Genomic DNA, 21,045 nt, shown 5'->3' with positions numbered 1-21,045 from the left:
TGAAATTTTTGTCTCTTGAGAAGCTAAGCTCCCACTTGGTGGAGAAGCAAAGTTAAGATTAATGAGCTTGTGTGTTACACTTACTGATAAGTTCATTACTCCAGATATTGGATACCAGTTGTCTTCTCCTGAAGGGTTCCATGGCAGAGACCTGCGGTGCTCAGTACACGGCCCCACCCAACAAGCTAAATCATCTTTCAGGAACAAAGCCCTCACCTAAGGGGAGGGGGGTGCTGCCAGGCTGGGGCGCCAAACCCTGACATAGTTCTCCTTCCTTCCGAAGGGTGGGGGTGGGCTCGCCTGAGGTGCGAGCTGCTCAGTTTATCTCAGACCAGAGTCAAAGCAGATGCAGAGGGCAGAGTTTGGCAAGGGACACACACTGGCAGCCCTGCCCACTAACAATCTGGGAGTCAAGCACATCCACTTGAGGCCCATTCCACGGCCGTAGGATGCAGCCAGGGTCTGCTCTGGGCTCTACAAGCCGGAAGTTTGCTAAGCAGCAACTGTACTGCACGAGTGCAGGCTCCCACGGCTCCACGGCCACAGCCACAGCCACAGCCACAGTGAGGCTGGGTGTTAGCTGTAGATTACACTCCAGTCCTGGCGTGCTCATTCACCAGCTACCGGGCAGACCTCTGCTGCTGAGGGAGCTCTGCGCAATGGTAAGTGCTGACTGAGAGGTGAGTAGGATTTCATTTTTAAAACAAAAGAAAATGGGAAGTTTCCTACAAAAAAGAACTAGAGGTGACACACAGGCCGAGCAGATGGGGTAGGCAATCTGAACTGTTTCCAGAAGCTACTGCGGGGACCCGGAACTTTCCATCACTCTGGAGATGGACGGTCTTGAGTCACAGACAAAAGGACTTGAGGTTACTGCCTGCTTTTGGCTGGGCTGGCCTTGGCATTTGAAACTACATGGCAAGGCCTTCAAGGCTTGCAAGGCCTGCGAGTTCTAGGAGTCTCAGAAACCGAGGGGGACAAAAACAGTCTTGGGTCCTTTCTTGAAAAGGCTAAAGAAAGTGGCCCCGGATGGGATGGAGACGCACACGTCAGAGCTGTGATGCCATCACTATTACTCCCAGGGCCTCTCACAGTTCAGGTGAGCTCAGTCCTGTGACACACCGAGTGCTCATTACACGGACCCCGACCCCTTCTCAGTGGCATGCAGTTTTCAAAAGCAACTCCAATGTACTGGCTCGGCCGGCCAGCCGCCCTCACTACGGTGTAAGTGCTTTACGGGGACTGGAATGGTTGGCCTGCCAAGTGTAGTCGGACCCACACAACCCCAACATGCAACACTGTCCCCATGTGCTCCACAGAGCCCAGGAAGGTGAGCTTCAATAGCTTGAAGCTGACCCCCCTCTGAGGTGTCTGAGCCATTTTCAGAAAAACTCTACAAAGTGCTCAGGAAGGAGGGCGATAGAGAACACACCCTCCATTAGAAAGGAGGACAAAGCAGCAGCCGGCTCCCCTCACCTGGGGCTGTGCCTGCCTTGCCCCTCTAGACTGAACCCTTTTCTCTATGTGGACCAGCCACTGTCCCCAATTCTGACAGACCACTCTGGACATGGATAGAAGAGTGAGAGAAGCCAAGCACACGTGTACCATATCCCCACACCTAGGATGTGGGCTGGACGGTTTCCCCCTTAACCTGAGACGACCCTTCAACCAGCAGGCAGCACTAGGAAGATGAGTGGCCATATCACGCAGGTCTCCTCAGGCCTGCAGACTGTGTAGCAGGAGAGGCCTGGGGCCTAGTACAGAAGAGTCCATCTACAGTTAGGCTGCACTGAGGAGAGACGGCCAGGCCACAGCTGACTCACCCAGAACAGAGGTGGAGGGAGAAGCAGGCCGGAGCCATGATGGTTAAAGTGCATACAAGTTTTCCAAAAGACGACTGGGTTTGTTTCCCGGCACCAACCACACCAGCCCCTACCTGTTCACAGCCCCAGTTCCGGGGCATCCAATGCCTTCTCACCTCCGTAAGCACAGACATGTGTGGAGACGTGGAAGGAAAAGCCACAGAGGTCTAACACATCTGGATTCAGATGCAGAACACATGGCTCTGCTACAGATGTGAAAATGGCGTCCAGTGACTGATGTGTAAAATTGCCATCTGGTGGAAAGCAGACTTCTCACCCTCTTAATCCATGGCAAATGCTCACAGCAGACAGAAGGTGTCCAGCCTGGACACTGGGGATGTGGACAGTGCCACCATAGCCCGTCGGCCCTGGCTCTAAGTGTCTCTAGAGCAGCAGCAGTCCTGCTCTGCTCCTGTGCAAACACTGACAACAATCACTGCCTAAGAGACACCAGTCACCCAGCTTAGTGCGGAGGAGGCCTGGGGCAGAACAAGGCAGCTCACAGTTCCCTGTTGCTGAGCAGAGATGACCACTCCGAGGATCTGAGCAGGGGTCAGGGCTGCCTTTTTCTGTGAGATATTGAGAGCAACAAGACAAGAGCAGAATCCACACTCCTGGTGTTTGCACCTAACCCACACCCGGCAGAGCTGCTGACCAGCTTCACCATGGAGTAGAGCACACCATTACAGCTGGGACCCAAGCAGCTCTGGACTCTCAGGGTTTTAATTAATTAGCACTTGCTTTCCTGCACATCTCCCACTTGAAAGCCCCAACATGCTGTTTTATTAAAGACAGGGGTGGGACAAAGCTCAGGGTTTCTACCTAACCTTTACACTCCCCCCGCTCATCTGAATCTCACACTGTTAAAGACTCAAGTAGATCCTAAAAGTACTGACAAGCCTGAGGACCAGGACATGTGAAAGGCTCTGTTGGGGTGCAGTGTGAGACAGCAGCACAGGGCTGCCAGAAGAGTACATGACACTAGCCCCAACCCTTCCAGGTCAGTCCTGAATTAAGTCAGCTTTACAAAGGCAAGCAGAACCTATGAAAACCTTGACACCTCATGAGGGCCATCTCCAAATCACAGCACTGCAGGGACCAAATAGGATTATCTAAAGAGTCATTTTAAAGAGACAGAACAGGGTGTAGCAACCCGTCCCCCAATCACGCACAGCATAAAACCAAGCATGGTGGCACATGCCTGTAACTCCTGCAACTAGGAAGGTTCAAGATCACGCTTAGCTACAGAGTAAGTACAGAGCCAGCATGGGCCACACCCTGACGGTATCTAAATGACCAGATTGCTCCTCGAGAAAACAAAGCCCAGTTTCCCAGCAAGGAAGTTTCTTAAGCCTCAGGACAGCTCACACACTCTCCCCCTCTCTCTCACACACACACCCTGCTCAGTTACAGGGAGTGTTGGGACACCTGGTGATACACCTCGCTCTGGGAAAGCATTAGTCACTTACACTGCCATCAGCAGAAACCCTCTGCTTATATCCCATCCACTGACCCAATGCCCAAGGCAGAATCTGAAGCTGAATGCATGCCTTCATTTCATCAGCCCCAGCGTGTGGACGGACAGACGGCGGCTACAGTGCGTGGGAATGGAAGACCTGCTTTACATTCTCCTCCAGCCCTGGCTTCACGTGGTAGAGGAAAGCCATTATCCAAGAACCAGAACTGGAGTCCAGCTTCACGAACCCAGCCTGTGCTCCGCTGCAGAAGAAAAGCATCGGCCGGGTGGTCAGGTCACCTGCCAGGGCCACAGTGGATCCCAAGCAGGCTGCCTCGGTCTCTCTTCCGAGCGAGGAAAAGGAGGAGTTGCCATTTGGAAAAGCCCACAGCTCCTTAGAAGTCACCCAGCATGCGGAAGCAAGGGGAGGTCCTAACGCAAAAGCACACACCTGCTTTTCCCCAATCAACCCCTGAACACACAAATGCTACACGGACCTCCCCAGCAGATTCACCTCAGGTTTGAGAGCACCCGACAGTGACAGTGAACTTGTCACAGACCGGCTGGGTGAGCATGCATTTCGAAACAAGCAGTCCCACCCTGCTGTTGGCCTTCTCCTCTGCTTCTCCACGATCTCAGTCTGCAGTGCTTCCCAGAATCCAAGCATCTGCTCACAGATTCCCACAGAGCCATATAAGGACAGCATGCGAGGCTGTGGGGTCACAGATGAGCTGGGTGGATGGACAGTGGAGAAGTCACTGCAGCACAGCCTCCACTCCTGCCCCGCTTCCTATCACCACACCAGTATGTTGGTCAGTTACTCAAAATTCAACAGAAAATTAACCCTGGTACAACAGCTCGGCTCTAGGGAAGAACGATTTAATTGAAGCAAGAGCATTAACATAAATCTGGCCCCTTAACTTGTAAATCTAGATAGAGCCTCCCTCTCTTCCTGGATAAATCTGTAGCTTGGCAGGGCAAGTACAGAGAAGCATGTCGCCCATGTATTAATGACAAGGACTCACAAGCCGTCCTGTGTTAACTCAGCCCCCGCGCTCGAGGGCCAGGACTGACCCAGACCAAGAAGGATGTTGGCATGAGTGGAGGGAGCATCCCGTGATCAAGGAGGAAGAGGCTTGTTGGGCCTTGCAAAACTCCAACGGCAGCTGTCAGACTGCCTCTGGGGGTCAGAAGTCGGGGGTTGGTCCATATGACTTGTCTGCCACCCCCACATAGCCCAGATCCAGCCATTTTCCAAGCAGCAAAAGCAGGCATGCTGACAACCAAATACTCAGCAGAAACTTCTGGCTTGGAAGAGCATTCAAACACTGGCCCAGACCTGCTCCCTGCAGCCCTGTAGGATCGCCCTAGAGGATGTGCCAAGTGAATAAGACCTCTGAAAGGCAGCTCCTCCACAGCTGGGAGTGCTCACAGGCAGCCGGACCTGCCTTCCAGACACTGCACAGCTGAGCATATGCTTGGTGGTGGTGGTGCCTCCCCTGTCCTGTCTGACAGTAGGGGAGTCTGAGAACCCAAGCTCCAAGGAAACCAAGCCTGGGAGAAGAGGATGAGAAGAATGCCTCACTCACGGGTGTGGAGGGGGCTGTTGGGAGCCAGCGACTGGTTCTTCTGAGTGCTCCAGTGACCCACTGACACAATCACCTTTTTTGTTTCTGTCTCTGAACTCTGCCGTGTGAAGTCCATCTCAGCAGAGCTGAGGTGTGGTAAGTCAGTCAGCAAGGGGTGCAGCTTCTCAGCTAACCCAGCCCAGCCTTCTCAAGGCCCTTCTGGTCCTGTCCCAGGGACTTGGCTCCCCAGCAGCCTGGCTCTGAGTCTCACAGACTGAAGAGCTGCAGTGCCAACAACACCCAGCACTGTGAGAGCCAACTACCCAAGACCATAACAGACAGACAGGCTGAGGCTGGGAGGTGATGCACACCTTTAATCCCAGCATTGGAGAGGCATAGGCAAGTGGATCTCTGAGTTTGAGGCTACACTGGTCAACAGAACTAGTTCCAAAGCTATGCAGAGAAATCCTGTCTTGTGCCCCATCCCCAAAAGATGCTCAGAGAAACCAGTTTCCACTGCTGTTATCGCAGGGTGGTGTTCTGTCTCCTGCTGGCAAACAAGACGAGAAGCTGAAGTGGCTGCCTTGTTGGAATCTGTCTCCAGGACCTGTGTTGTGTGACCTCACCCAGACTCTGGCCTGCTTAAGCAACAGTACTTTCCAGAGTTAGACACAGACTTCACTGACACTCATCTAGGAGAAAAGGTGGCACTGAAATCTCAGCTAACAAGGAATCATGTTCCAGGGTTGGGCCATCGTCCAGCAAAAGCAGCGACAGGCTCAAGGGGTGAACAGTGTCTATTGCTCGTCTGCTTGGTATTTGTGGTCTAGAATTTCTGGGGCTGAGTAGAGGAGGAAAGAAACGACTACATCCTGTGGCTGGAGAACCAAGACGCATGGAAGGGAAAACAGCTTCAGGTCACAGGAAGCAAAGAAGAAACCTGCTGCACATAACTCAATACACTCAGGCCATGTGTCCTAAACCAGGGGCACCCAGGGGACCGAAACACACAAAGAATTCACGAAGACAGGCTGGGTCCTAGGTGGACAGCAGGGCAGGACAGGGTGGCAGGGAGGTGCACTGATGCTGAAGTCTCCAGCTGAGGGCAGGAAAGGACACCGCACGGGGCAGTCAACAGACACAGTAAGCACTATAGTCCACAGGGAAATCCAGGCAGTAACGCTGTGGTATGGAAAACCTACCTACAAGCCACACACAGCTTCCCTGCTGAGCCCTGTGCACATCTCCCACACTCTCTTGGACAAACTCCTTAAACACAAGCACTAGCTCTTGCCAGGGTGAAGGCAGCGGTGGGAAATTAACCCTTAAATTGTACTTAATGCTGAAAAGACAATTTCAGCCTAAGACTGAAGAAAAGCCAGGGTGCAGGAGGTGCAGTAGGTCGACCAAGGGCAGGTGTGTGCTCAGCATTTAACCTACGGCTCCCTCTGTGCATCTACCCGACAAGAGGAGAAAAGAATGGAAGGAAGGCCCACGGCCCCAGGAAGCATATCTGTGTTCACAGGTGACATGCCACGTGTGTGCAGCATCTTAGGAAGGTGGAACTAACAGGAGCTAGAAAGGCTGCAAGAAAACCAACTGTGCTTCCCGAGGGAACAACAATCTAACAAGAGGTACTGGGGATTCTAAGCACAGTACCATCAGAAATTCAAAGTTACTTCGGGACAGCTGCACAGAAGACACACTCTGAGAACTATAAAACAGGGCTGAGGAAGTGTAAGACCTAAGTGAACAGAGAGAGAGGCTTGTGCTTGACGTCTGGAAATGCTTAGGGCAGCAACTCCAAGCCTTCACTATCAGGCTCAAAAGCAGGAGGTGCTGCAGGGTGGAAGTGTGCAGCCTCAGGTCTGTGTGTGTGTGTGTGTGTGCATGTGCGTGCGTAAAGTGAGTGATGTTTGAAAGGTGAAGCGACAGTTCACCAGGATATCTGCAGAGTGAAGGCCCATGGAGAAAATGCTCAGTGTGTGCAAGAAGAAGAGAATTACCACCGGGTGGACAGGCACTCGCTAGGACAGCTGGAGAGGAGCAGCCCAGTGCTGAAGGTTGCCAAGAGCACGGGGAAGCAGTGCCGCGACCTGTGACCTGGCACAAGACGCTGGGAAAGCTGCTGGTGCTGGCTAGTGTCAGATGCTCACTTACCACTCAACCCTCCACCTCAAGATTTCTAAGGTAGCACTCACTGCAGCTGGTAAACATGGCCTACGCTCTCAATGTGGCATTCTTAGAGGAAGACTGAATAACTGATAGCAACACAGACGACTCGCAGAGCCTGCTAGGTGGCACAGACCTAAGACTACACACTGCGAATCCACGAACTCTAAAATTCTAGAAAAATCAAAACTGTCAAAGAAAGCAGGTCCGTGGTTGGCTAGTCCTGGGCAGGAGGTGAATGTGTTGGAGGGGCTGAGTCCTTCTAGAAGGGTGGACTAAAAAGCCACCGGTAAAGACTACACAACCTCAATGAATTTACCTCAACTTTCTGAACTGCAAAATGGAGAATTTTATGGAATGGAAAATGTTATTGTATATTCATTTTTAAATTTTTAAAAATTCTTTCTGGACAAAGAATTAACCAAAATTGCTTATTACTAGATCAAATCTATAAAATATCAGTAATGTATATGTCAGAATATCGCCATTTGTCTATAAACAGTCTGGGCTCTGATAAGAGCTAAGGCGGCGGCAGCTACACACGGCCACTGAGGTGAGATCAGGTGTCAGGAGGGAGGGCACACAGGTGACACGGGAAGCAGACATGCTCTGGCTGTCTGGTATATGATGAGCACAGCCTCTGCCACAGGCTGTTTGGCTTGGGCAGGGCAGCACCCACACCTGTGCTGTGCCCACATGGCCCTGGCCAGGCACTCAGGCAGGCTGGACCTCTGGAGGGGAGCAGGTCTGACACTTCGTTAGCTGTGACAGACAAGCAGCACAGGGACTCGGCGGCTGTTTGGTTTTAGCCCAGAGCTCTTGCACAGGAAGGGGAAATGGCCATTTTGTATGAGCCGGCACAGCGAGGGGGGGGGGGGGAGTGCGGCTTCTCTCACCTAAGCTAATTCCCACCAGAGGATAGTTTTTCCCTTTTGGGAGTGTGGACGAGACTCACCTTCCTCTTGAGCCATGGGTAGCACACATCCTAGTGCTACCTCAGGAGTAGGGGAAACGTGGGCCTTCATTACCAGACTCAAAAGCATGAGGCCTGCAGAGTGGGTCTCTCCATCGCCATCAGCCAGTTAGTTCTGGCTGTGCTAGAAGATATCTAGTGTGCTGTGTGCTTGAAGTCAGAGCGTGCTGACCACTGACGGTGCTTGCCCTGAGCTAACATCCGACCTCCTCAACCCAGACGGGAAGCCTCTTCTTTCTACTAGACCTGGTGCCAGTTCACCCAGCTGCAACCCCCACGTCTACAACAAACACTGCCCAAGTGTTCACCTTTCCTCCATCTAAGCCACAGCCATCCTTAAGGCCTGAAGGGCAGAAGCCAGTCCAGCCTTCCAGGTGGGATGAAGCCCTCCGGCCCATCCTCTCAAGGCATCTTGTAACTTGCTAACGACTCCAGTGCTGGCTTGTCTGGCGACAGGCTGTTCCCGTGTGCGTGCCTTCCTGTCAGGCCCAGCATAGGACCCCTCCTACAGCCCTTGCAGAAGTAGCTGGGTTTGGACTGGGGGGAGGAAGGGAAACACAGGGACACATCCTGTTATGCTCCTCCCACTCCTCCCTAAACTCCTCAACCGAGACAGGAGCGGGGCTGAAAGAACTTCAATTGGCCAAATGTGGAACAATGTGAGTAATGAAAAACATTATCTATAGCACTGACTCATAAGTCAGTAGAGGGAGGGAAGGAGGGAGGGAGGGATCCATGGCAGCTATAGGTTTAAAAAAAAAAAGGTGTCTCTACTCAAAAGAATGCCAGTGCCAAACAGAACCTGTGGAATCAACTCATTCTGAACTGTCACACGAGACTGGTTCAGGCAAGTCATAACTAGATGCCAAACCTCAAGGACATCATTTGCTTTTTTGAGTCAGGGTCTCCCTATGTAGCCTTGGCTGTCCTGGAATTCTCTGTATAGACCAGATTAGCAAACTCCAAGATCTGCCTGCCTCTGTCTCCAAAGTGCAGGGATTAACAGCATAAGCCATGGTGCCCAGCCTCTCGGGATGCTTTGATGAAAGCATTGACAATACTGTCAAAGTATGCTGCACACACACTCGGCTTACCAACCAAGTGCACTAGCGGAGGTGGAGAGTCGAGTGTGCACACAAATCAAACAGTATCAACAGCGAGAGACTGGAGAGCACTGAGCCTTCCAGAGTGAAGCCCCAGGACAGCTCATAGCACAGTGGACAGCAGCTGAGAGAGAGTGCACAAGTGAACTCGGTACTGAATAGACCCCAGATGAGGGGCGCCTGGACCTTAAAACCCATGACATTTGCGTGTGCATGTGTGTGTGTGTGCATGTCCAACAGAGAGGGCCTTATTTTAAAATGTTGAAATTGTAAAACAGAAAGCTGGTAAGAATGTTCTGGATTAAACCACACTGAAGATAATAAGCATAACACCTGATCAAGGACAAGATCTTGCAGTGAAGGGGGGAGCAACACTTTGGAAGTTTAGCATTGCTAAATCAGCACACACACACACACACACACACACACACACACACACACACGAACCATGGGCGGAGGACCCAGGGCAGCAGCTCTGGAGTGAGCTCCCTAAAGCTGGAGTGTGCTGCAGGGACTGGCTTTACACAACAGTGTCTGTCTGTGGCCCCAGGGAACACTTCAGAGGAGGACAAAGCCGTGGTGAACACAACCAGCTCTCGGATGATGGCCTGAGACAAAATGTTATTTCCAAATAGAGCTGAAAACAAGACCAGGCCTGCTGTTCAAGTGCTTGCATGGAAAGTCCTAAAGGCTGAAGGCTGTGCAGAGTGGTAGTAACGGTCACGCGGGAGTCGCTTCACTGAATCTCTGGGGGCAAGCGTGTCCCAACATACTGTCCAGGAACTTCTCACGGCACCACACTTAGCCTTTAGTCTGTGAGCTCGCACATCCCACATCTCTTGCTCCTCATAGAACTTAACAAAATCCTTGAAAGGTCATCTCAGAACAGCTGTTAGTGACAGTGAATGACAGACCCAGAGCGGCCACAGCAGCCCACGAAGACAACACACCGCAGAGTCCCACGCACCCCATGCAGAGCCCAGCCCCAGCACCATGGGCCCTGACACGAACAGAAAACTTACTCTGAAAACAGTCAAGAACGTGAAATTACCATGAGGTCATAAAGGTGCCACTGGTCCTGTGTGAAGCCCACTAAGTTGCCACACACTAAAAACATACAAACATGTGCACAAGACCTTACACTAGTCCTTGACAGGCAATTCGATGCTCTCGAGAAGCAATGCTATGCAGAGGGCACAGCATTAGGTGCTGTGCATGGCCCAGACTCAGAACATCCTCTAGATGGCCTTAAGAGACAAGACTTGCAATGACCAATTCTGCCACCCTGTCAAGCCGAAACTCAACCAGCAAGCCTGCTTCTGTGTGGCTGTCTTCTGTCCCGAGAACTGGACTTTGGAAGACGCTCTAGGTGGGAGGAGCAGCCTACCCACCCACCCACATGTCCTACATGCCTTTTCCAACTGGTACCTGGGAAGATGCACAGGAGAGGGGTGTTCTTTGGGACTGTTGACAAAAGGTTATCTCAGTCACCGTGAGACCAGAGAAATCATCTTCAAACCCACCTACTTATTGCAAAAGCGCAGGGAACGTCATCCTGGCAATTAACAATTCCTATCACCTACAGCTGTCCTATGTGAGAAGGCTCAGAACTCGCCTTACAAATTGCTCTTTTGAAGATCAAAGGGAAGCTGAATGTGTCTGTGTGTGCTCTCGATGAGACTGTAATTTAATGGAATTTTTAGAGAAGGCTTTGCTGGCAGTGCTTGGATGACAGCCCCGGGGCGGAGGATTCTGGGGAGCTTGGCCACTCTTCCCTTTGGAACGTCTTCTCTGCCTTTAATTGGCACCTCATTAGAAATTAATGAAAATGACATCCTCTGTTCTTCCTGCTCTAGGCATTGAATGCTACAAAAAGGCCCATCACAATTCATAACACATTCAATTTATATAGCAATGGCTCTTAAGCATTATTTATGAGATGTGAATTTCTTGTCAGCAGTTAATAACCTGTACAGAATGGAAGGGGAATGGAAGAAAAGATCGGGAATATATACAGAGAATGACTATTCTGCAGTGGACAAGGATTCTGTTTTAAGTTCAGCTATGTTGAGTCCTCCCTTTCAATAGTAAATATGTTTCCCTCTAACACCTTCCAGGGCAGTTCATATCTTCAAAACACTCCGTGTATCCTCAAGGAAATCGCCACACAGCACAGCCCACCCTCTCCTAGAGGAATCCAAGCAAGCAGCCAGGAGAGCAGCACAAAGCAGTTTGTCAGAGCCGGCCCCAGAGCGCATGTGCTTCTGAGGCCCTTCATCTTTAAACAGTGGCAGGTGACATAGTCGCCTTTCTGAGCTCACGGTCAAAGGCTCTCCTTGACCAGAGTGAACTCCAGCTCTCTAGGAAGGACCCACCTAAAGGGACTTTTATCTTAGAATTGGTCAAGGAACTACATGTCGTTACCTAACTGAGAAAGAACTCAGGTCTATAGTGAACTCTACATAGAGACCCAGCCTCCTGGTCAGGGGTGAGGATAACTGAGACACTTTGATGGTGCAGCTGACCACAGAGAGAGGCACAGGGCCATCTGATAACTACTACCTGACGCTTTTCAGCTGGGTGCTAAGACCTGTGGAAACTGAGTGGTTGGCATCAAAGCTTCAGGGTAAGTGTGGAGCCCTGGGTCTTCTAAACTACCCTGTAAACTCCCTTGCCTGCCTGACGAGGACATTTTGGGAGCATTAGCCACTGCCAGAGGCAAGGCAGCAAGCACCTCATGGACCAACTGCTTCATCTCCCTCAGCAAATCCTACACGCTGCCACACACCTAGTCACTGCTGAGCAGGAAACAAGAATATTTTTACCTCTCTCGCCAAGAGACAAGCAGTCTGTATAATAAGGGCAAGGAGAGCTAACAGAATGCAGAGCTGAAGACCAGCACAGCTCATCTCAATACAGAGCAAGAACCTGCAACCTCAGGGACCATACGGACCTGTCAGTATGGAACAAAGCCACCAGACCCCAAAACGTCCTCAGCTCGCCACAGAACTACCCTGCCTCACTGGGCCACACCACGGGTTTTAGGGTAAGCCAAGTCTAAAACCCTGCAGTGTCTGCTCCCGCCACCCAACTCTCTTCTTTACTCACAATTCACAGCAGAAATGAATGCCACACCCCACCTTCCCTGTCCCCACAGGGAGGGACAGTGACAAACAGAGGGGTCATGCCTGGAACAGCTGTCCCAATCTAATTTCGACAAGCCAGGCACAGAGCAGAAAAGGTCCTCTCTTTAGAAGACACTCAATGCCCCAAACTCAACTTGCCAACTCCCAGTACCCTCAATGTAGGACAGCTACAGCTCAACAGAGCGCAGAATTAGAGCCCACCTCTTAGAATGGAAGGTGGAGAATTCTCAGAGGCTGCCAGATCCACAGACCATGGGACAGGAAAACTGTGAGCTATCATTTCATCTTTGTGCCATGATATATGACGAAAAGCAGAATTTGCCTGTTTTGTTTCACTGTGTGCAGGACAGAGTTTAGAAATCACATCTGTGTGCAGAGTCCTAAGAGGCGGGCGCCCTGCGCTGAGCAACGGAGAAGAAAAGGTGATGTGGCTGCTTCAAGCTGGTCCCTCAGTGGCCCCACAAGGAAAGCATCTAATCAAGCCATAGCTGAGAGGGGTGCAGGGAGGAGTATATTAAAAGCCCTTCCAAGTGAACATATCTGCAGTCTCACGGCGCACCTCACAGACTCCTGTTTGTGTGTTCCTTTCTAGAGTCTTGACTGGAGAGCAGTCATGCGCGAGAGTGTGTGTGAGACAGGACGGACCAGGATGGTGCCTTGGGGGTGTGGGTGGGGGCTCACCACAGCGACAGGATCCCAGTTCCTGCTGCACCAGCTCCAGCTTGGTTTGGCACTGGAAGCAGCGGCGTCGGCTCTTCTGCTTCGACCGACCGCTCTCCTCAGGCCGCTCGGGGTTCTCTACTAGTCGCGGTCGTTTCACGGGTGAGGCCTCGTTCTCGGACTGTGAATCTGACCAAAACAAGATATGCAGGAATCAGGATTGTTACCTGGCTGGGTAGACACAAGTCTCTCCAATTAGTTCCTCACACTGCAGCCAAGTGACCCCCAAGTTGTCCTGCCTCCAACCACTGACATCCTCAAAGAAGCGCCTATCGAGAACCTGCACGACCACCTGCACCCTCTCTTCCCTCAGAGTCTTGCCCCATCCATATCTGTCTCCTGACTGCCTTGACCTCTGCTCTCAGAACTGCCCTGTTCTTTCCCCCACAGCATTGCTCACCCAGGGCCACATGGAACCTTTCTAAGTCTTTGCTCCAGTCAAATGTTCAACTAAGTCTTGTTCCTGAACTGACCCGTGTGGACAGAGCACCTGTCCCTGTCCTCTCTTCTGCCTTAGTCATCCCCCTGTGGGGAAGCATGCCCCATGAGGGCTAGTCCTGTAACCCGACTAGACAGCAGACACTAGGAGATTAGCACAGCACACGCTGGCTGGGTCTGTGAGGCACCTGAGACAATGTGAACACTGCATCAGTGTAGTCAAGCTATAGAGACTGGGTGGGAAGTGGTCCAACTATGCAAGGCAGGGTCTGGCTAGGGAGAGAGGTCACTGGGGTGTGTCACTTGGAGGACTCTCTTGCCCTGGACTCTTCCTGTCTACCAGGATGTGGGCATGCTAAAGAGGGGAGCCCTGCGGTATTCAATGGCCTCAAGAAGGCAATGTAAAGAAAACACCCTCCCTTCTGCATAAACTGGAACTTCTGAAACCACAAGCAAACCAATCCTAAGTCCCTTGCCTGCTGGTGTCTGTCACAGGAATGAAAACCAAATGTCCTTTAGCTCTCCTGGTGGGTGGGGAGGTGCGGGGGTGGGGGGGCGGGGGGGTGTTCACCTGCTTAGTGATTACTGTACCTCCTGGGCTACAGCGGGCACTAGAAGGATGAGCAAACACTCTACCAGTCCTTGCTCTCTACTTGAAGGGGCTTTTGGGGAAGCTGGAGCATGCTGGGACACGTCGGCACAGGCTATCTCTGTACCTTCCCCAGCCTGTCCTGTGTGGAATAGAATGTGTGTCCACAGCTCTGGCCCCTACCACCTGAGACGAACGCCCCACACCATTCTTCAGAGGCACAGGTTCTGCTGCCAGCACACGCTGCTCTCAGCCCTGTGTGACATTTCCCCAACACAAACCAACTGAGCAAGCCCTCCATGCGAGCAACTGAGAGAGCAAGTTGAGCCTATTTCCCCAGCTCTGCTGAACCAAGCTGCCCAGACCATTAGTGCAGTGACTAAGGCCACCACACAGGCCAGACACCCCACCCTCCCGCCTCCGCAAAAGCAAAACCAACAATCTAAATGTAAATCATTACAAAACAGCCCGACAAAAGGAATTCACCTCGAGTGAGCCACACTGCTCTCCTGGGGGTTCTTTTCAACAAAAATGGTGCGATTTGTGATAATAACCCTATTTAGATACCTAACAAAAAACCTCTACTGCATGTCCTAGTCGAAGAATCTCTTTTTAAAGTAATGTCCCTTAACCTGAGATAAGAGGTGTGGTCCATACACAATGGAGACAAGTGGAAAACCTCTTTTAAATTATTTTGAGGAGGGTGCATCGAGGAGAGGAGAGGAGAGGAGAGGAGAGGAGAGGAGAGAGAGGGAGGAAGAGAGGAGAGTCATGTGTGTTGCCCACCCCACATGTGTGTGGAGGCCTCTGAGGCCAGGAGAGTTACAGTCGTTACAAACCAGCTGTGGAGGTTCTGGGAACTCAACTCCAGTCCTCTGGAAGAGAAGAAAGAGTTCTTTTACCTCTGAGCCTTCTCTCCAGATTGAAAACTTTGACTTGGGAAGTAAAGGCAGCCAGATCTCTGTAAGCTCAAGGCCATCTGGGTCTACATAGCAACTTGCAGGTCAGTTGGGCTACAAAGTGAGACCCTGCCAATTGAATGAATGAACAAGCAAGCTAAACATAGAGGCCACACCTGGTGCTAATGTATTTATAATGTAAAAAGAGAAAAAAAGACCCTTCAGACCATGGGCCTCTCTCACCTCCACCCCTCTGTAAAATCACAGAGATGGACTTCACCGCTTCTCTGAGGACTCTGGCCCAAATGGCCAAGTGTGCCTCCTATTGGGGAACACACTTCTGGTTTCAGGCGTCAATAATGCTGGAGGGGAGCCCTGCAGCACTCAATGGATCAAGAAGGGGCTGTGAAGAAAAGTATTCACACTGCATGTCGAAGTGGCTGTGACCAAAGCTCATGTCTGCATGGTCTTATTGCCAAGGTATCTATCTTCACCAAGCCTGCTTTGGTGGAGCCCCTCCAAGTCAGGAGGGCCCAGGCTGGATCTCTTTTCTTACTTTCATCTAATCAGATCATGTGTCAAACAGTGCCAACAAGAATGCATGTGTTCTTGTAGAAAACACAAAGGAGGTATTCTCAAACAGCAGCGCCTATGGAAGGCTTCTGATTCTACCGACAGTTTCTGGCTACAAAGGACTGGCCATCCTACACGACCATTGGGCCCTAGTTACTTCTCCAAGAGTCGGTGCCCTCACTTCTGTGTAAGTGGACAACCAAACCATCTATGCACAGCTGTGCTGTGAGCATCAGTCTTACAGGACTACAGCAATAGTCCCAACCTTTCTCATGCTGTGACCCTCCAATAATAAAATTACCCTGTGGCCAACTTATAACTGTAATTTTGCTGCCATTGTGAATCGTATTATAAATATCTAATATACAGACTATCTGACATGTGACCCTGTGGAAGGGTCATTTGACTTCCAAAGGGTAGAAAGACCCACGGCTGAGAACCACTGCTCTCCACTAAGATGACCCACTCAGCAGACTGCACCCTTAGAACTAAGGCACTCTTCCCAGACACTAAGACCTCAGCAGTAAGGCTCTGGGGTACACTGACTTCCTCGGCCCTCACCCTAGCGTCCTCTAGGGCTCCCTGGTGTGAGGAGGAGAGGACCGAGACTCCCCTCTGTCTGCTGCATTGCCCATCAGGAGGCTGACTGCACTGTACGTCACTTCTCCGTGAAGTCACTCACTCTCCAATATTTTTCTCACAGGTCAACTTGGTGTTTTAATTAGAAGCTAATGAAATAAACAGAAGTCTACAGACTCAGCATCATGGCTATGGAAGAATTTTATATCTCCTCTGCTAATTATTTAATGAAACCTTGTGCCGTGGGGTAAATTACCTAAATAAGAGAAACAGATGTCTATTGTACAGATTCTAATTACATAATAATGACCTAAATAATTCAACTATTCAATTATAAATTTTAAGTCAGTTAAAAAAAAAAAGCTTTCAGAAAAGACCTAAAAATGAGTTAACAGAAAAAAAAAAATCAAACCTTGACTATCTGCCTTCTGCTTCTGAGATTCAGCCCCTCTAACTTGTAGCATTCTCAGCTTGGGGATCAATGGCAGAGACCATCTAATTAATCTATTTGCATATGCTGAACTTGAGCAGTAAGGGTTAAATGCGGAGAGCAAGGTGAACAGAAATAACTCTCACACTCAGCTGTAACTGTCAGAAGAACGAGCCTTAGAGAGGAGCACGCTCATTAGCAGCAGGAGGAGCGGCAGTGCCAAGCCTGATACAGTTCCCACCCCAGGAGTTCCAAGTGACTTCTAATTAAGGTCCTTCATAAAGAGCCAACAAAGCACATTTTCCCAGTGAGCTTCCCCCAGAGAACTACTCCAGGCTGGGTATGCCCACACTGGCTGCACACCCCATGCCAGGCCCTCAACGCTGTAGACCCCTCTTCTCGGCCAGTGTTTAGCAATGACAAAGACACCACGTGAGACCTTATAGAAAACTTTCACCTATTTAACTGGTGTCCAATTGCTTGGTCTGAAGGCAGCCACTGCTCATCATGTGACAGAGGAAACAAGTGCAGTGTTTTTAAAAAACAAATGTCTACAGAGAGAAATTCCTCTAATTGGACTCTGCTAGCCAAGAGCAGACAGTAACTAGCACTGAGTCTTTCAAGTAAGGGATACATTTACAACGCAGCCTGACGGCAACAAACAGGGCTGCTCCTTTTCAAACTGTTTGTCTCTGACAGAGATCCACGTTTGCTCCATTCTGTCACTGTTCCTGTCTTTATTACTCATGTTCTCTCCTGAAATTTTCCAAATGAATTGTGTCAGGCCTGTCAAAGCCCGCATCCCGTCTCTCTTACTCTCCTGACGTTGTACGGCTGGCAGCCCACGCCCACCCCAGGCTGCTAACAGTGGCTGTGGCCTGCTGACAACTCAGGGGGCTCACACCCTCTGCTCCAGGCGCCCACAGCACAGAACCCCAAAGCTAGAGACAAGGAACAACAAAGAAGCCCCCTTCATGCACACCTTCCACACCGCCAAGAAACAGAGGAGCCTGTCTAGTCTCCGCTCCGTGGCAGCTCTGAGGTACTCAATCAGTTTTTTCAGACCTATCACTGTCTCTTGACAGACTGACATTTATGATCCCAACAGCCTGTGCAGCCATCAGTAAGAGCAATAATTAATGAACCCTCACACATCACTGCTGTCTCTCCCTCCACCATTTATAGGAGCTTAAGCCGCTAAAAACCTCTGTCCGCGAAACCCACCAGCCTCTCCCTGGAAAAACTGATAAAAGAGACTTGAAAAGGGCCTGTTTCACAGGTTCCTTCCTACGCTATGCTTTTGGAGCATGTGGAGGGATTAGATCTGGCATTTTATTCTGTGTACCCAAAAAAGAAAGACAGGAAGGGGGGGGGGGACCAAAACCTTCAAGACAGTGAGCTCCCTGGTTATCCATTAAAAACTTATTCTTGTATTTAATTCAAATGGGATTTTCCCTTTCTTTCTTATATTTCTAATGTATTATATTCTAGGGTCTAATGACCCTAGAATAGCAAACTTAAAAAACAAAAACACTGCCTGGACAGACTAAGATTCGAGAGGCATTCTAGACTAAGATTCTCCTGTGAAGAACGCTAGATGCCAATCCTCAACTGTTTGCAGCCCACTGGGCAGCACAAGGCTAGCCACTAATCCCGCCCACCTTCCAAGCTATTTTCTGGGGTGGCTTCCCATGCTCTTAGGTACACAAGGGCGGGGTTCATCCTTCCACAGACCCTATAAATTCAACACAGACCTCTGGCTCTTCTCTGTGCTGGTAAAGGAAGATGGGGAAATTGGGTGGGGTAGCACCAAGCTTTTGAGGGGCTCTCTGCCCTTGGGATACTCAAAAACCAAAACACACCAGAATCTTCTAGAGGGTAAATGCTCTCATCTAATTGTCGTCATGGAAGCAATGGAGAAGGTGCCTTGTTGTCCATACCGCTGAACCCAGGGCCCTAGCCCAGTGCTCTATCTCTAGGCTGACCCCAGCACTGTAAAGACATCTCTTGACTAGAAGACGTTATTACGAGTAGCAGCACATAAGACATTTTACATATCTTTGTTAGTTTTCCTATGGAATGTGACACATTTCAATTCATTCTACTTATGAATATATATAGGTACATATATATATATGAATATATATGTATACACACACACAATCATGAACTTTTAAGAAAGGAGATTTTTAATTGCATACTACTTCTCTAATGCATATTCAAAACCAAAACTATAAAAATTTCTCTAGGCAACCTACAAACCCATACACAGCACAGAAAGGGTAGGTGTCCTGTGATCAGCCCAGGTCCTCTGGAGTTTGGGAGGGAAGAGTCCTCTACCTCCACAGCACCTACACACACTGGACATCTGGATAAGGTCGCCCAGACTGCAAGGTGACCTAACTAGTACTACTTCCTCATCCTCTCCTTCAGCCTGACTGTATTCCTGTGACTCATGTCCAACAGAGTCATGCAAATCATTCCTCTAGCATCTCCTTTGTGTAGGCTGTGTGCCTTTCCCCTCCCGACTGTGATATTGATGATAATGGCTATTAAAATGAGTATTCATTGTTGAATAGGTCAAGTTGCTGTCTTTTTAAACTAAGGAAGCTCTTATATTAATAACATAAATGAAAAGTAATAAAGTTCATTCTCATTATTTATTAGATATTTATTTACATTTCAAATGTTATCCCCCTTTCCTGGTTTCCCCTCTAACCCCCTCCCCCCATCCTTTCCTCCTTCCCCTGCTCACCAACCTACTCACTCCAACTTCCTGGCTCTGGCCATCCCCTACACTGAGGCATAGAACCTTCACAAGACCAAGGGCCTCTCCTCCCACTGATGACTGACAAGTCCATCCTCTGCTACATATGCAGCTGGAGCCATGGGTCACTCCATGTGTACTCTTTGGTTGGTGGTTTAGTCCCTGGGAGGTCTGGGGGTACTGGTTGGTTCCATATTGTTGTTCCTTCTATGGGACTGTACCCCTTCAGCTGCTTGGGTCCTTTCTTTACTTGATCCATTGGGGACCCTGAGCTCAGTCCAATGGTTGGCTGAGAGCATCCACTTCTGTATTTGTCAGGCACTGGTAGAGCCCCTCATGAGACAGCTATATCAGGCTCCTGTCAGCAAGCTCTTGATGACATCCACAATAGTGTCTGGGTTTGCTGACTGTATATGGGATGGATCCCCAGGTGGGGCAGTCTCCGGATGGCCTTTCCTTCAGTTTCTGCTCTATACTTTATCTCTGTATTTGCTCCCATGAGTATTTTGTTCCCCCTTCTAAGAAAGACCAAGGCACCCACACTTTGGTCTTCCTTCTTGAGCTTCATGTGGTTTATAAATCGTATCTTGGGTATTCCTAGCTTTTCGGCTAATACCCCCTTATCAGTGAGTGCATAATATGTGTGTTCTTTTGTGACTAGGTTACCTCTCTCAGGATATTTTCTAGTTCCATGCATTTGCTTAACAATTTCATGAATTCATTGTTTTCTCAGAATCATATCTCATTTAGTAACATCCTCAGTTTATTTGAATTGTGTAACTAATGACCATCTGTGCAGGGCCATGACAAATGTCAACCAACATCAAGCATCTATTCTATGTACAATCTACAGCCTAGTAAATGGATGATGAGTAGAGTGTGAACAATACACAAAGGAGAAAACCCACCCTTAAGAGTGAAGAGAATTGCCGGGCGCACGCCTTTAATCCCAGCACTTGGGAGGCAGAGGCAGGCTGATTTCTGAGTTCGAGGCCAGTCTGGTCTACAGAGTGAGTTCCAGGACAGCCAGGACTACACAGACAAACCCTGTCTCAAAAACAAAACAAAACAAAACCAAAAACAACAACAACAACAACAACAAAAAGAGTAAAGGGAGTTGACTGGGGGAGAAATGAAAGATCAGGAAAAGGCATCTCCTGAGCTACCCTTCAATGTGATCAGGAGGCAGGTGGCTGTGGTCCCATGTGTCACCCTGCTGTCTTCTGTTGCACCCACTTACTGCAAAGCACCAAGCGAGCAGTCACTCATCTATCTTCTCTTTACCCTAAGACCCTAGTGGACTGTTCTGCACCGTAAAGGTACTTAGAGAACACAGCTCTGCTAGATCGTGTCACTGCTGTTGCTATCCTGACTACCAAACTGGACTGCTGGTGTATCTGTGAAGTGTTTGCTGCTGCTGACCTGTGAACTGAACTGCCGACTTCAGGCAACACAGATGGGAGTTGCTCCAAAGAATCTTCCTAAACAGGTCCACTTTCCCCTCCACCTCCATATCCTTTCTTTCCCACTACCTCTTGTAGGTGGTAGGCTAAAAGGGAAGTTAAAGCACTTAAAAACCATTATTAAATATAGGTTTTGAAAAAATTAAAGTCCTTTTTACACACAGTTATAAGAAATAGTATTTCATGTACTCTTCGCCCACTGTCCCCACACCAGGCAACTTATGTCGGGCGGGTATGTTTCAAGCCATGAAACACCTCCATCACCACAAGAATCCTTACACTGCATGACCGTTGTTTTTCTTACAGA

At 49.8% G+C, this 21,045-nt stretch overlaps 1 protein-coding gene across 2 annotated transcripts in view; it reads right to left on the bottom strand.

Annotated features, from left to right (window-relative positions):
• Positions 1–21,045, bottom strand: part of Zfand3 (zinc finger AN1-type containing 3) — a 203,349-nt gene that overhangs the window by 4,049 nt on the left and 178,255 nt on the right. For both annotated transcript variants that reach the window (XM_029471010.1, XM_021186522.2), the window contains one exon: positions 12,962–13,129. In XM_029471010.1, the coding sequence (XP_029326870.1) occupies positions 12,962–13,129 (168 nt within the window). The remainder of the gene's footprint in view (positions 1–12,961; positions 13,130–21,045) is intronic.

The sequence above is a fragment of the Mus caroli genome, chromosome 17, assembly GCF_900094665.2.
Source record: "Mus caroli chromosome 17, CAROLI_EIJ_v1.1, whole genome shotgun sequence".
In the NCBI taxonomy this organism is placed as follows: Eukaryota; Metazoa; Chordata; class Mammalia; order Rodentia; family Muridae; genus Mus; species Mus caroli.
The sequence above is the reverse complement of the archived record's forward strand: the minus strand, read 5'-3'. Positions and strand labels throughout refer to the sequence as shown.